At 32.7% G+C, this 14,157-nt stretch overlaps 1 protein-coding gene across 1 annotated transcript; it reads right to left on the bottom strand.

The window, feature by feature from the left end:
• Nucleotides 1-245: 245 nt before the first annotated feature.
• On the bottom strand, nucleotides 246-5,867 carry LOC107871778 (probable RNA methyltransferase At5g51130; the record flags this gene model as incomplete). Its single annotated transcript, XM_016718662.2, has 8 exons — nucleotides 246-660; nucleotides 754-822; nucleotides 976-1,041; nucleotides 1,152-1,239; nucleotides 1,830-2,100; nucleotides 2,566-2,613; nucleotides 2,819-2,933; nucleotides 5,727-5,867. Coding segments are annotated over 8 exons (888 nt in total), but the record flags the coding sequence as incomplete, so codon positions are not given.
• Between the last annotated feature and the right edge of the window lie 8,290 nt (nucleotides 5,868-14,157).

Genomic DNA, 14,157 nt, shown 5'->3' with positions numbered 1-14,157 from the left:
TTTCCAATATTACAAAAAATTCCAACTCCCTAAACATATTACAAAAATCACAACATATCCACAGAATGAATGCTATGTATATATCGGCTATGTTATGTATATTAATAGGGAGAGAGTAAAGTAATTTAAAAAATGAGAGAAAGTGTAATTACTTCCAAAAAGGTTGGTATTTTTGTTTTTTTTTAAAAAAAAAAAAAAAAAAAACTACTACTAACTGTATTTGATGGCCAGATGTTTCACAATTCTGACTAAACTACCAATGCATTCAATCAACAGTTAGGCAAAATATACATTCAGTTACAAGTAAGATGAATCAAATCACCAGCCTCAATACTTGAGAAAGATTTGGGAATAAATTCAACAGCTCGATATCCTACTTTGATAATATTTCTTTTGAGCCGAGGGACTATCGGAAAGGATCTCTCTACCTCACAAAGGTATGGGTAAGGTCTGCATACATCCTACCCTCTCTAGACCCCAATTGTGGAATTACACCGAGTATGTTGTCGTCGATACAACTCCCATATATATACAACACATCAGACAAAGCAATTTCATAACCTTAATGCATCACTTCCAGAATGCAAAAATAGGTCTATTAAACCCAGCTTTGCAACCAGATGCGCTAGATGTTATGTCCTCTACCATTCTAAATCCAATCTGCATACAGAGATTGATGCATCAGTCAAACCTACCCATCTCACAAAAATTTATCTTCCAAGTTTAAAAAACAAAAGATCTTCTGCAACGTACCTTGTCCAAAAGTATATCTTGAAAATCTTGAGGACGGATCTTAATTTCTTGATAATTAATTCTTGTTGTCTGCATACCGAGGAAGACATTAAACATGCTTCAAAGGAAAATTTGACCACTTTTTGGGCACCAAGGAAAAGATCCCAAAATAAGGTATTGGCTGTACAAATTATTATAAAAAAGGATGAATCTGAAGCTAGCAACAATATGAAAGGGAGTAACCTCAGATACAAGACGATTACTGTAGTATGAACTCCAAGGCTGAGGCTCCAAAATAAAGACACCACCCTGTTTAAAAAAAAAAAAAGAACAGTCAAATGTTATTCAGCAAATGATTTTCAGAACCCATTTTCATGATTTTTTTCATGTTTACAAGAAGATGCTTCCCCAAATATTACCGGTGAAAGAAGCCTCCATACTTTCGAAAATAATGTTATTAGTCCCTCATCACCCCAGTTCAATTGCACCCACTTTGACACGCTTAAACTGCATTAAAAGAAATACGATTGATCATGCACACAGACATGGAATTAAAAGAAAATCTTCTAGAACCTAATACTATAAAATTCACAAGAGAAAACATACTTTATACTAATGCTTCAGAGGATATGACTTTTCTGTTATAGATAAGCAGAAAACCAGATCTAATCTAAGTTGCAAGGACTCTTCACTTTCGATGCCGTACCCGTGTCGGATTCTCCAAAAATACACTAGCTTTGGCGAATCCGACACGCACCCGCTGACATTTTTGAAGAGTCCGAGAACCATAGGGTCTAATCTCCTCTGAAAGTAACCTCGGGGTTAATTTAAGTGCTCAATCTTAGGAAAAAGCCAAAGATTGAAGGCCCTGCAGGCCTGCACCTTTCTTGTATTATCTTTTCTAATCACATGACTTGCCTATACCACCGAAAGGGATGAACCTTTACTATATTTGCATGATTTGAAAAGGAATCACAAGTTCCAAGCATATCATATCTTTCCTACCATTTTAGAAGAGGATAGCAATGACTAGAAGCATTTCTTCATAAATCTAGAACCATACAAAGAAGACGACGCTAAAGTAAAAGAGCACTTACCAAATAATTGTATCATAAGATGTATTTTCCCCTGCATGCCAATTTTGAACAAAATTTCCCTTCGTGAAAGAGACTATGTCAAACAAATTTGCCTCTTGCACGTGATGAGATTCTGTACAATCAGTGGTTGCCCTCTCCGTAGGCGACTCAGCCACATGGTTTCCGGCACCAGTTACATTCTTTGATTCAGTCGACTTGGCAACCCCTGTGGGAACAGTTTTAGAGCTCCTCACTGTTTTCCTGAGAGTCCAATAGGCGTCCTGGATTCTTGCTGGAAGAGGTGAACAGATATAATCAAAGTTATAACCTATATTATTCTAGCAGCTCTAAGTCAAAGGCTAGATCCATCGGATCACGCACTACTTAAGTTGACTACTTGGATAACAAAATTGGCAACTACAGCAATAAGTCGCAAAAGAGATCAAGAGACCAGGTTTATGCAATAACCGACAGTATGACATGAATAATCCCACCATACATTATTATGATGGATAAAACAATTGTTTGATCCAGCCAAATTGGACAGAAAAAATCAACAAACTGCACAATCTTCAAAACCAAATAGCAATTCCTTTTCAATCATTCTTTTTAATTATGACTTGTCCATGAAAGTAATTTATGCAGATCATACGTTGCATGAAAAATTCTAGCATCTTAATCAGTTCCTCATTTCTTCATGGGAGATTTAACTAATGTGAAAAACATATAGAGACAAATGAAAAGTTCAAATATTTACCTTCATCAATATCGACTCCGAGGATACTTCGGCAGTTAAACTTTTGCGCTGTAATTAAACAAAAAAGTACCTCATATTAACAGCAGATAAGAAAAGGGAAATGCCTAATATCTATTGGCGGACAATGTTTCAGGGATTATCTAGCAAAAGTCCTACATGCGAGTAAAAGTAAGGTGAAAATCCTAACTCAGAATCCCATTTCCAAACAGATATCAAAATTAATCAGCTACCAATTTAAAAAAAAATGTTGTACCGATAGCGATTGTGATCACTCCACTGTTACAGCCAATGTCAAGACAATCCTTGCCTTCAAACCACTCCTTCTTCATAGCTTTTAATCTCGGATCTTCCTCCATATCCTGACCTATCTGTGCACGAGAGCTACCAAACAGTGAGACTCCGACTAAAAGGGAACAAAACATAAACAAATTCTCAGCGGCTCCTGCCCCAGAGTGTTTCAACTTAGGAGCAGTAAGATTTTCTCGTAAACACTGGAGGTAATAGAAACCTAAATTTTTCCGGAGATAACATCGTGTCTGTTAATACACCCATACAAGCCTTACAGATGTTACTCCATACAGTAATAGCAGGGAGTGAGCATAAAATAGATAAGACTTCAATCTCCTGCCACCAAAACAAATTTAATAGGTGTGGGAGAAAATTGATTCATTACTTCTGTTTAAATAAACTGAGTTACTGTTTAGACTGCTGATGTTTGCTTTTAAAATATAGCGGTGGATGGAGGAGATGGATATGCTAACTAAAGGTAATGCAAATGCATATCTCGAGCAGCGGAATAATTAGATCAAAAAGACCACAAATATTATACAACAATATTATTGATAAGACACTGAAGAGTGATTTGGTGTCTAAAAATCAGCTAAATCTCCCAGTACAAGGATTTAGAGTGCAGTAAAACACCCAACACAGAGCATTGCAAACTTCCCGGGAGGGTCAGTTCACTCGGTAGCACACTCACCTTCCACCTTGTAGTTGGAGGGTTTAATGTCATAGATAGCATCCTTTCCCCTATCCTCTATGCCCTACCCCTGCACCTACGTAATAATAATAACAAAAAGCAAAACAATAATGTAAGCTAAATTAAGAAAAGATAGCAAATTTGTCTTGATTTTGGCTTGATTCACAGGCATCATTTTGGTATTTAGCTGTGGCATATGCAGAAATTTTTGAAAGCAGTGTTGACAATCAAAGAAGCAATTAACAGATCAATATAACCAACGGTGGATATAGCTTAGTGCTATGGGTTCATACGAACGTGGTCTTTTTGACACTAGACATATGTGTGTGTGTGTGTGTATAACATAACAAATTCAACAAACATTAGATTTTGAATCCATTGAACTCATGAAGTTAACCTGCCAAAAAGGAGTAATGTTTTTATTTACTTTTTTTTTTTTTTGAAGAGGGGGGACTAATGTTTTCCAAAATTTTGGGTTTAAGTTAATTGTTTATGAGAGCATTATCAACAACAACAAACCTAATGTAATCAGAAATCCCACAAGTTGGTCAAATTTATGAGAGCATTTTAACACAAAATAATCACTGTTGTACTAGTTCAACCCATTTTAATCTGTCTTTTTACGAAAGCTTAAAAGAGTAGTGTAAAAGGCAAACACAGTGCGAATCAAACTGCTGAACTCAGCCACGCAAAGCAGCAGTACAGACCACCAAACCACACAATGCATTTTGTCAAGTGGTCTCATTTGGTTATCGATATTTGTTTTGACAATTGTTTATATGTATATTTAATTTTTTTTATCCGTGAAGCTGTGTCGCATGGAAGAGCATCAATGAACATACATCGACCACTGAAATGTTCCATTTTATTCTCTTCGGAAAGTAGTTTTTCCCCTAGACTTTAACCTTCTCATTCTACATTGATGCTAGATACTTCGGGAAAACATCAACCTTTTCAGTGAAGAGAGGATCAGCTAGTAAAAGATGTGAAAAAATAACACTTCTCTTCGAATAAGAATCATATTCTCTTTAGAATTAAGCTCCTTATTGTTTATTGCAATCCCTTCATTCAGCCACAAGAATTACTACCTTGAATTCTGTATACTTTAATCTTTGCTACACAATATCACGATTGCATTCTCCCTGCCTTAATAGTTATGAGCCATAAACACATCAGCCATTGCATAATAGTTATACCCACCTTAACTATTCCAACCCCGCACAAGCGAACCCAGGAACTGAAGGTGCCGGCCATTATCTTTTAAATAGACATGTTATTTTTTTCTTCAAATAACATACACATGTCAATTACTTACTACAAAGTTTAGGATGAAATGCTCCGAAAACTAAAGAAAAAAGCAACCCAACAATAAATGTCTACTAAAATGCTAAAATATTAAGGACCCATTTGGCCATAGATTTTTCGGGTAGTTTTTGGGAAAAAACTTGGCAAATAGTATTTAGCCATACAATTTTCCATTGTTTGGCAAACAATCCAAACTACCAAATACTAGAAAAAACTAGTATTTGGGTCAAATTCCATTTTTTGGGAACTTCTAAAGGTAAAATATGTTTCCCAAATACTATTGTCAAACACATGGTGAAACTTCACCCAGAAATGACTTGACAAAAATATTTGGAAATCTATGGCCAAACGCTAGCTAAAACTTGGAAAAATACTAAAGAGCGTATTGAACTAGTGATTCGACTAAATGTCCACCCGTGCACCCCAAAATCAACCATTGGAACCACTTTAGCTTAGACATATATAAACATATACACACATATACACGCACATTTTTCTGAGGTTACCGGGTGACTATGCCCCCAGCCATCCACCGTATAGTTTGGTACACGAACTAAATTGTCCTGGGAATCCCTGCACTAAATTATCCCACCTGAGAGATGGGATGAAATAATCCCAAGTTCAATAGGATAAGGTGGTAATCCCTAGCTTAAGCGTGGGATAATCCCTATAAAGGATATGTCTGCTTATCATGCTCATCAAATACCGGGTAACTCTAACCACATCAAATAACGCCTGTGTACCCATTTAGCCTTACGCAAGATAATTAATTTCCTTAAATTAGACGCAAAACTGATCAATTAGTGCACACAAATCCAACAATTAGTAAGAAGCGGTATGCGAAAACAGAAAAAAAAGCAAGAAGAAAAAGGCATACTCTATAGCCGTAGTAGTTTCTGTAATTGCCAAATACAGCAACTTCTTTTCTTTTTTTCTTCTGTGTCGTTGCCATGTCCTCTTGCTGCCGAGTACGTTTCTTCTTCTGCTCTATTGGAAAAGCAATGGCAGATGAAAGGTTTTAGGTTGGGATTTAGGGTTTTATATTTAGGGATTTTAGGTAATTTTCTCTTCTCCCAAATTTCATATAAGTGTCCGTCCACTCCTCCTGCTCATTGCCTTTGTTCTGCTGTACTCAATTTGGCTTGGGTTTAGGGTTTTATGTAACAAAATGACAAAAATTACTAGGCGTTTGGTCAGGAAAACCTACAAGTTTTTATTTTCTTTTTTGAGTTGAAGCTTAAAATTGTATTTGGTCATATTTTTTTACTGAAAATACTCAAAAATATGTTTGAAGTATCTGAAATAGCTCAAAAATATCCCTTATATTATAAACTAATAAAGAATAAAGAAAAAAAGTAGGGAGAATATAGAAAGTGATTCTTATTTCTTCGAGGGAGAATTTGCCCCTAGTTTCACACTAAAAGACAAATACATCAAATCCTGATAGATATCAACTAGATCTTATTAGATCTTGATATACATTCACTATAATGTAAATACATTTATAACACTCCTCCTTGAATGTCTAGATAGATAATGTGTCTCGTTAAAACCTTACTAGAAAAAATCCAGCAGGAAAAAAAATCTAGTGAAGGAAAAAGAGTATACATTTCTAACAATACGCATATCGGCTGCCTCATTAAAAACTTTACAAGGAAAACCCTGTGGGACAAAACCTCGTAAGGGAAAAAGAGTACAGCGCGTATTAACTCCCTAATGAGAACATCCTTTAACCTTTGCATCCTGATCTTGTGCACTATCTTCTTAAAAGTTGTAATTGGAGAAGACTTGGAGAATAAATCAGCCACATTTTTACTTGAACGAATCTGTTGCACGTTGATATCACCGTTCTTTTGTAGCTCATGTATGTAGAAAAGCTTTGATGAAGTATGCTTCGTTCTATCTCCTTTTATGAATCCTCCATTAAGATGTGCTATGCATGATGTATTATCTCCGTATAAAATTATGGGTAGATTATTGTCATATTTCACACCACATTTTTCTCGAATGATATGTATCATAGACCTCAACCATACATTTTCTCGGCTTGCTTCATGAATAGCTATTATCTCAGCATGATTTGATGAAGTGGCTACGATAGACTGCTTTGTATATCTCTAAGAAATTGTAGTACCACCACATATGAACACATAGCCTATTTGAGACCGAGCTTTATGTAGGTTAGATAAGTATCCAAAATCAGCATGACCAATAAGATCAGGACTGCAAACTTGCTACCAAATTAACTAAAACAAAAGGCTATATCAGGCCTTGTAATATTTGCGAGATACATTAGCGCATCAATTGCACTTAGATATGGTACTTCATAACCAAGGAGTTCTTCATTCTTTTCTTGAGGTCGAAATAGATCCTTATTCAATTTTTGCATGTTTCTCATTTAAGCAAATATTCTATTGCTTTTGAAAACTCACCATGAGTTTCAATGATACTTAAATCATCAAATTATATCTTATGAAGATAATAAAAAGTTTTTCAGAAACTTTATCTGCTTCAAGCATTTTGAATCCTTTAGGGATTTTCATATGGATGTTTGTCAAGTAACAATATCCAACATGTCAAGTGTGACATCTTCAAGTGTCTGGACTGCAAATCAAATAAGTTTTACGCTTACCAAAATGCATCCTTTCAGGTCACTTGATAAATATTTCTATGCCAGCATGCTTAAATTAACGCAGAATTCAGATCCTCATAATCTTTTACAATATTACGCCAATATTATATCAAAGCTATCGTCAGTAATTTTTTATTTTGTATCGATTCACAATACGACATAACATTTTGAGATCTCATCACTTCATTATTTTTAGGTACCTAAACCTCTCATAAGGTTTCATGAAGTGTTATGTCATAGGCTCTTCAAGAGCACATTGCCTTCTTATCATGATTATTTGCTCCTTATCCTTTTCAAGAATTATTTCATTTGGAACCGATTGGTCAATTATGCTTCACGCATGCATAGACTTTATCCTTTAAGGACATAAAATAGGAGCACTTGCAGCTAAATATGAGATGCTTTCGGCATTTGACTTGAATTATCTTTTGAGTGAGGATTTGATGATAATTCCTAACATATTTCATAGCTGCTTATAATCTCCCCCTTATGTTAGAAAAACTAACATACATCCTCCATCTTCTTTGAGGAATCCATCTTTGTGCATCATGGTATATTTATTAATCGTATACCGCACATCAAAACTATTAGATGGAATAGTTGGTTCCTGGCCTTGAACCAATTTAGAGGGAAGAAATAATCATAATATATTGGTCTAATGCATACAAGTGCTATTATGTGCAATATATCATATTTCATACCAATACATGAAACTTTGTTCTCATTAGTAATGGTTCAACTATTTATGGAAGGCATTCAATGGTAAACCATCATTATCAAGGTGAATTATCTTGATTATACAATCTGAAAATTATGCTCAATTTATCTTGAACAAGTAACTTTATGAATGTAAAACGTAGGTTGACCATGAATTTACATGTGATCATCTTATTGATGCATTTTTTCAACATATCACATAATAGGTGAACGGGCCCATATTCACCTTTTATTCTTTTCAGATTTTGAGGGATCCAATCCAAAAATTAGTTAGTCCAACCAACTTATCATGAGAACAAGCAACATTAACGTTCATAAAGAATTTTCTAATTCTTCAATATATGTTCAATACTCAGTATGCACATCTTCAGAATGTCACAATCGTTCATGTCAACTTATGAACTTTTAATGTAGTAAACTCCAAGTTTACCATGATATGTGTTTTTGCATTAGTAAATTTCAGATTTACTATTATATGAATAAATTTTAGATTTACTACTTCAGAAGTAGATTTCAAAATTATTCAACCTCTTTCGGAGGTGAGTTATGATACAATCACAATCAAGTGCACGTTTGCATTAATAAGTTTCTCATTCCCCAGGAATGGAATATAATCGTGCCTTAAGCCTATCAAATTATGATAGCTTATAACCTCTTTCAAGATTTTGCTACTTCAGAAGCAAATTGAGGCATACATATGATGTAGAGAATTTTTCTCTAGTATATCTTATAATCATATAAGCGTGTGAAAATATTATTATTTTTTATGATCATTATCATATTGTCCCTCTACGCGTATATTCGTGCATTCAATCACTTGTCTTCTTTCAGACATATTATGCACTACTATCATATACACCTCAAGAATGAAGTAAGTAGTCATATTTCAGACTTATCTTATATTGCTACCACATTCACTTTATGGAATGGAGATATTCAATGGGTCGAATTTCATGACTTTTCATTAAACACCCATTTTTTTTGCCTTAGCCATCATAATATCATCAATATGGTGTATTAAGATTCAAAAACAACATCTTATCCATATAAAAGAGCCTTAGGCATGAATCGATGGGACTTGAACCCAACATATTATCATCCTTTTTTATAATATTATTCTTGAGGAATAAATTTAAAATATAAATGGTTCCAAACCAATTATTTTTCCTTAAATCCAATAATAATTATATTAGTAGTAGCAAAAGAAAGATATCATAAAGAATTACTACCCTTGAAATCCTTCAGATTTATAATCTCACCTTGTTTGGCAGAGTCTCGTACTGATAACGTGTTATAAACTAATAAAGAATAATGAAGAAGAGTAGAGAGAATATAGAGAATGATTCCTATTTCTTCTCTTGAGTGATGATTTACAATGAAGGAAGCCCTTCTATTTATAGAGGAAATTTGCCCCTAGTTTCACACTAAAAGACAAATACATCAAATCCTGATAGATATCAACTAGATCTTATTAGATATTGATAGACATTCACTATAATGTAAATACATTTATAACACCTCATTAGATTTTTGGCTCAAAAATATTCTTCCCTTAAATATTTGGCTCAAAAATACCCCTTCCTCTAACGGAATTTGGAAAAAGAATCAAAAATATCTCTAAACTATCTGAAATGGATCAAAAATGCCCCTCGTTAGTTTTTTGGCTTAAAAATACCCCTCCCCTTAACGAAATTCCACCAAGCATGCCACCTAGATAAAAAAAAATATGTGGCTATGCCACATTACCATCCACATGTAAAATGTTATATTTTAAAATTATATGACATTCCTTTCTTCTTTATTTTTATTTTTATTTTTATTTTTATTTTTATTTTTATTTTTTTGCAAAGCAGTTTTATTGATTTGGAAAAAAATATGATCAGTAAAATTAAAAATTTCTAAAAATATTTAAATAAAATAAATCAGTATTTTTACTGAATTTAGTTTAACGTTTTTGGATTTCTCGACATTGGAAAGGTACTAAATAAATTTTGTTAAAGGAGTACAAGCTATTTAATTTTTTTCTTTATATTTTAAGCTTCTCACTTAGATTATTAAAGAAAATTATATCCATGTTTTTCTAATGATTAAAATATATTAAATGTCATTTCCTTTTCTGAAAGTGAAATTTTCAAAAATTCTAAGAATACTTGATGATTAAACATAAAATTAGAAAAACTATCAACATTCATTGAGTTCTGAAAAAATAAATCAACATCACTGAATATAATCTTTTTATTTAACTCTTTTATCAAGAAGAAAGGAATGTCATATAATTAAAAAAATACTAACATTTTACATGTGGATGGTAATGTGGTATAGTTACGTGGTTTTTTTATGGAAAAGGCTCAAAAATACCTTGATGTATTATTCGTTGTAGTACTTCCTAACAAAATTCAAAATCTAATCATACGTACGGAATGAATAATAGTAGAAAGAAATTGTTTCACTTCACCAAAAAAAGTTAGCCAACTTATTATATCGACCTCTAAAATTTCTTGAACATTAAAGTTTAACATATGAAGCAGTAGTGTAATAGCATAGTGAGTAAATTATAAATACATTGTAGATTGTAACTATAGTTTTAATATTATCACGGAAGTGGTTATAACAAAACATAGAACAAACGTTGAGATGAGAATTGTTAGTTAAAGGCTCTAACTGTGAACAAGGATTAGGGAAGAAACATATCATATAAATGCACGACTTCACCTCATAAGTCACAACTATACAAAAGAGGTGGTTTCTATGATTAGGAGTTCGAACCATATGACCTCCTGATCACATGGCTACAACTTTATGTTGTAACAGGGATTCCCTAAATGAAAAGATCGACCTAATCCCATTAGGATCATCAAAGTCGAAATATTTTTGAGCCTTTTTCGTAAAAAAAAATCACGTGACTATGCCACATTACCATCCACATGTAAAAGCTTAGTATTTTTTAATTATATGACATTCCTTTCTTCTTGATGAAAGAGTTATATAAAAATATTATATTCAGTGATGTTGATTTATTTTTTCTGAACTTAATGAATGTTGATAGTTTTTCTAATTTTATGTTTAATCATCAAGTATTCTTAGAATTTTTGAAAATTCCACTTTCAGAAAAGTAAATGACATTTAATATATTTTAATCATTAGAAAAATATGGATATAATTTTCTTTAATAATCTAAGTGAAAAGTTTATCATATAATGAAAAAAATTACACTACTAGAAAATATGAAATTTTCGACAGCCAGTGTAGTCGGAAATTAAGGTAGTTGCGACTACTTTCCGACTGCTTGAAGACAGCCAGAATATAGCTTGTCGAAAAAATATTTTCGACTACTGTAGTCGAAAATTTCTGACTACGTTAGTCGAAAACGTAGTCGGATATTTAATAAAAAATTATTTAATAATTATAAATATTCCGACTACTGTAGTCGGAAATTTAATAAATAATTATTTAAAAATTATAAATATTCCGACTACAGTAGTCAAAAATTTAATAAATAACTATTTAATAATTTTAATTATTCAGACTACTGTAGTCGGAAAATTAATAAATAATTATTTAATAATTATAATCATTCTGACTACTGTAGTCGGACAATTAATAATTAAATATTTTATAATTATAATTATTCAGACTACTATAACCGGAAATTTAATGAATAAATATTTAATAATTATAATTATTCCGACCACTATAGTCAGAAATGTAATAAATAATTAATTAATAATTATTATTATTCCGACCACTATAGTCGAAAAATTAGTAAATAATTATTTAATAATAATTATTATTTAATAAATATTTATTTAATAATTATTATTATTTAATAAATATTTATTTAATAATTATTATATTGCATTAGCTTACACTGTTTTCAGATTATAAATGATATAACTAATGTATTTTTCATAACAGGATCAAACACGATAAAAATTTATAAATACAACCACTTTAAACCGTTCAAAACAAACATCAAATCAAATAGTTTAAATATCTAAATGTCACAACAAAAAACAAGAACAATAACTACATTCTAATTATCATCAGATTCATTATCTTCCTCGTCATGAAATACTTGCGGCATGTGCTTCTTAACCAACTCCTCCAATTTATCAAATTTAGCAAACTTAGCATCGTTAGCTACACATTTCTGCGTCAATTCCACAATTTGCTTTTTCATCGCTTCCATTTCTTCCATAGTTTGCAAAGTAGAAGAGGAACTGGGAAACAACGAAGGACTACTCGAGGATTGGAGATCCCCTGTACCGTAGGTTCTATCTTTCTTTGGACCACCTACCACAGTTGTCCACATATTATTCAGCTCTGCAGGTAATGGTTGGACCATGGTACCATCCTCTGAAGTAGGTTGGGTTTGATGCCACTCTTCTATGCTTTTTTGAAATTCTTCCTTAAAGAAAAATTATTTGTCAGTATGTAAACAAGTAAAGTTGAGTAATAATAAAATAATGTATGTAAAAGTTATTATCTTACATACGTTTCTACCCAATCTCCTCTTGTACCGTCCTTATTTTTCTTCCTATGCATCTCTTCGTAGACATGAATAAAAGGGCGTTCTTTTCCCCCATTTTCATATTCCTGCAAAATTTTAGAAAAAGAGATAATGCAAGTATAAAGACAAGTCCTGAAGTCCATGAATATAACACAAACAAATATGAAATATGAATAATAGTCAAAGTATGGAAAAACTTATGTTATATGCTACGCATTTTATGCAATCCTTAGATGAAATTAGGCCCTGTTTGAAACACGTTCTAGTTGTAGTACTAGCACAATGTAGTCACAATCCTTAGAGTAATATTGATTGGTTGGACCCCAACAACAATTAGGGTATTTAAAACATGGGTGCACCATTAAAAAAGACAGGAAAAATGTTTTTAATGAGAATTTGTCCTTAGTCCTCCAGGTAAATAACTCAATGCTCACACAAGTCCTCTCTTCATCATTATATCTTTCATCTTTTTTCTTTAATCTTTATTTGTTTCTACTTTTCATGATGAAAATTGAGCATGATAACTTTGTTGAAGTCATATATAACTTATGCTATGAGTTATAAGCACAGTAACCCTTGCTGAAGTTGCTTTCAGCACCCCCCTTTTCGAATAATTAGCGTTGCACATTACCCAGTGGTCGGATAGTGGAGATAAAAACTAAAAATGGAAGTGAACAAGTTAATGTTTGCTAACTTCACTTAATTTTGATAATTGGTCTATTTACGTGGAAGTTAATGAATTCACTTTTTAGTCTAAATCTTATTTACATGGTTCTTATAATGTATTTGTTATTTACTATGCTTGTCGTGCAGAGACGATCATGGACACCATGATCATGAGTCATACTATGGCGATCGTGATACGGATAGCCTTGTCAAGGTGAGAATATAGTTGGGATTAGATAAGGAACAGAAGAAAGCATGGGAAGAGGAGAACTTAAGGATAGTTAAGATTGAGAAAGAAAACAGAGTTGGTCCATACCATGCTGCCTTTTTTCAATCACTGGGCATAACCTTTTGAACTAATTCTTCACAGTGCCATGCCATTGGGCAGTTGTGTGGCATTGGATATCATTTTTATCATGCTATTGAGATGACAAGGATATTTATTTTCTGCAGATAATGGAAGATTTGATAGCACCTATCAAGTTGAAGTATCACATGAATACTTCGGATAATTCATCTACCAAGCTGGCAACTGGCCCGAAAAGACCTGCTTCTGTAACTGGAGAATGTCGAATAGAAGGTTTTGTATGTGTTAAAAAGGTACGTAAGTTATTTATGGGAGTCAGTAAAGAATTAATGGACATTTTTTTGTTTAAACAATTATTCTGGTATGTTAGTACTGAGAAAAGGACATGATGATGCTGTAGATATAGATTATGAAAGATATGATGTGGTTTAAGCTGTTTGACATAAATGTTTGGGCATTAAGATTGTTAAAGTGTT

This window comes from Capsicum annuum, chromosome 5 (assembly GCF_002878395.1).
Source record: "Capsicum annuum cultivar UCD-10X-F1 chromosome 5, UCD10Xv1.1, whole genome shotgun sequence".
In the NCBI taxonomy this organism is placed as follows: Eukaryota; Viridiplantae; Streptophyta; class Magnoliopsida; order Solanales; family Solanaceae; genus Capsicum; species Capsicum annuum.
Note: the sequence above shows the minus strand (reverse complement) of the source record. Positions and strands in the feature narration are given on the sequence as shown.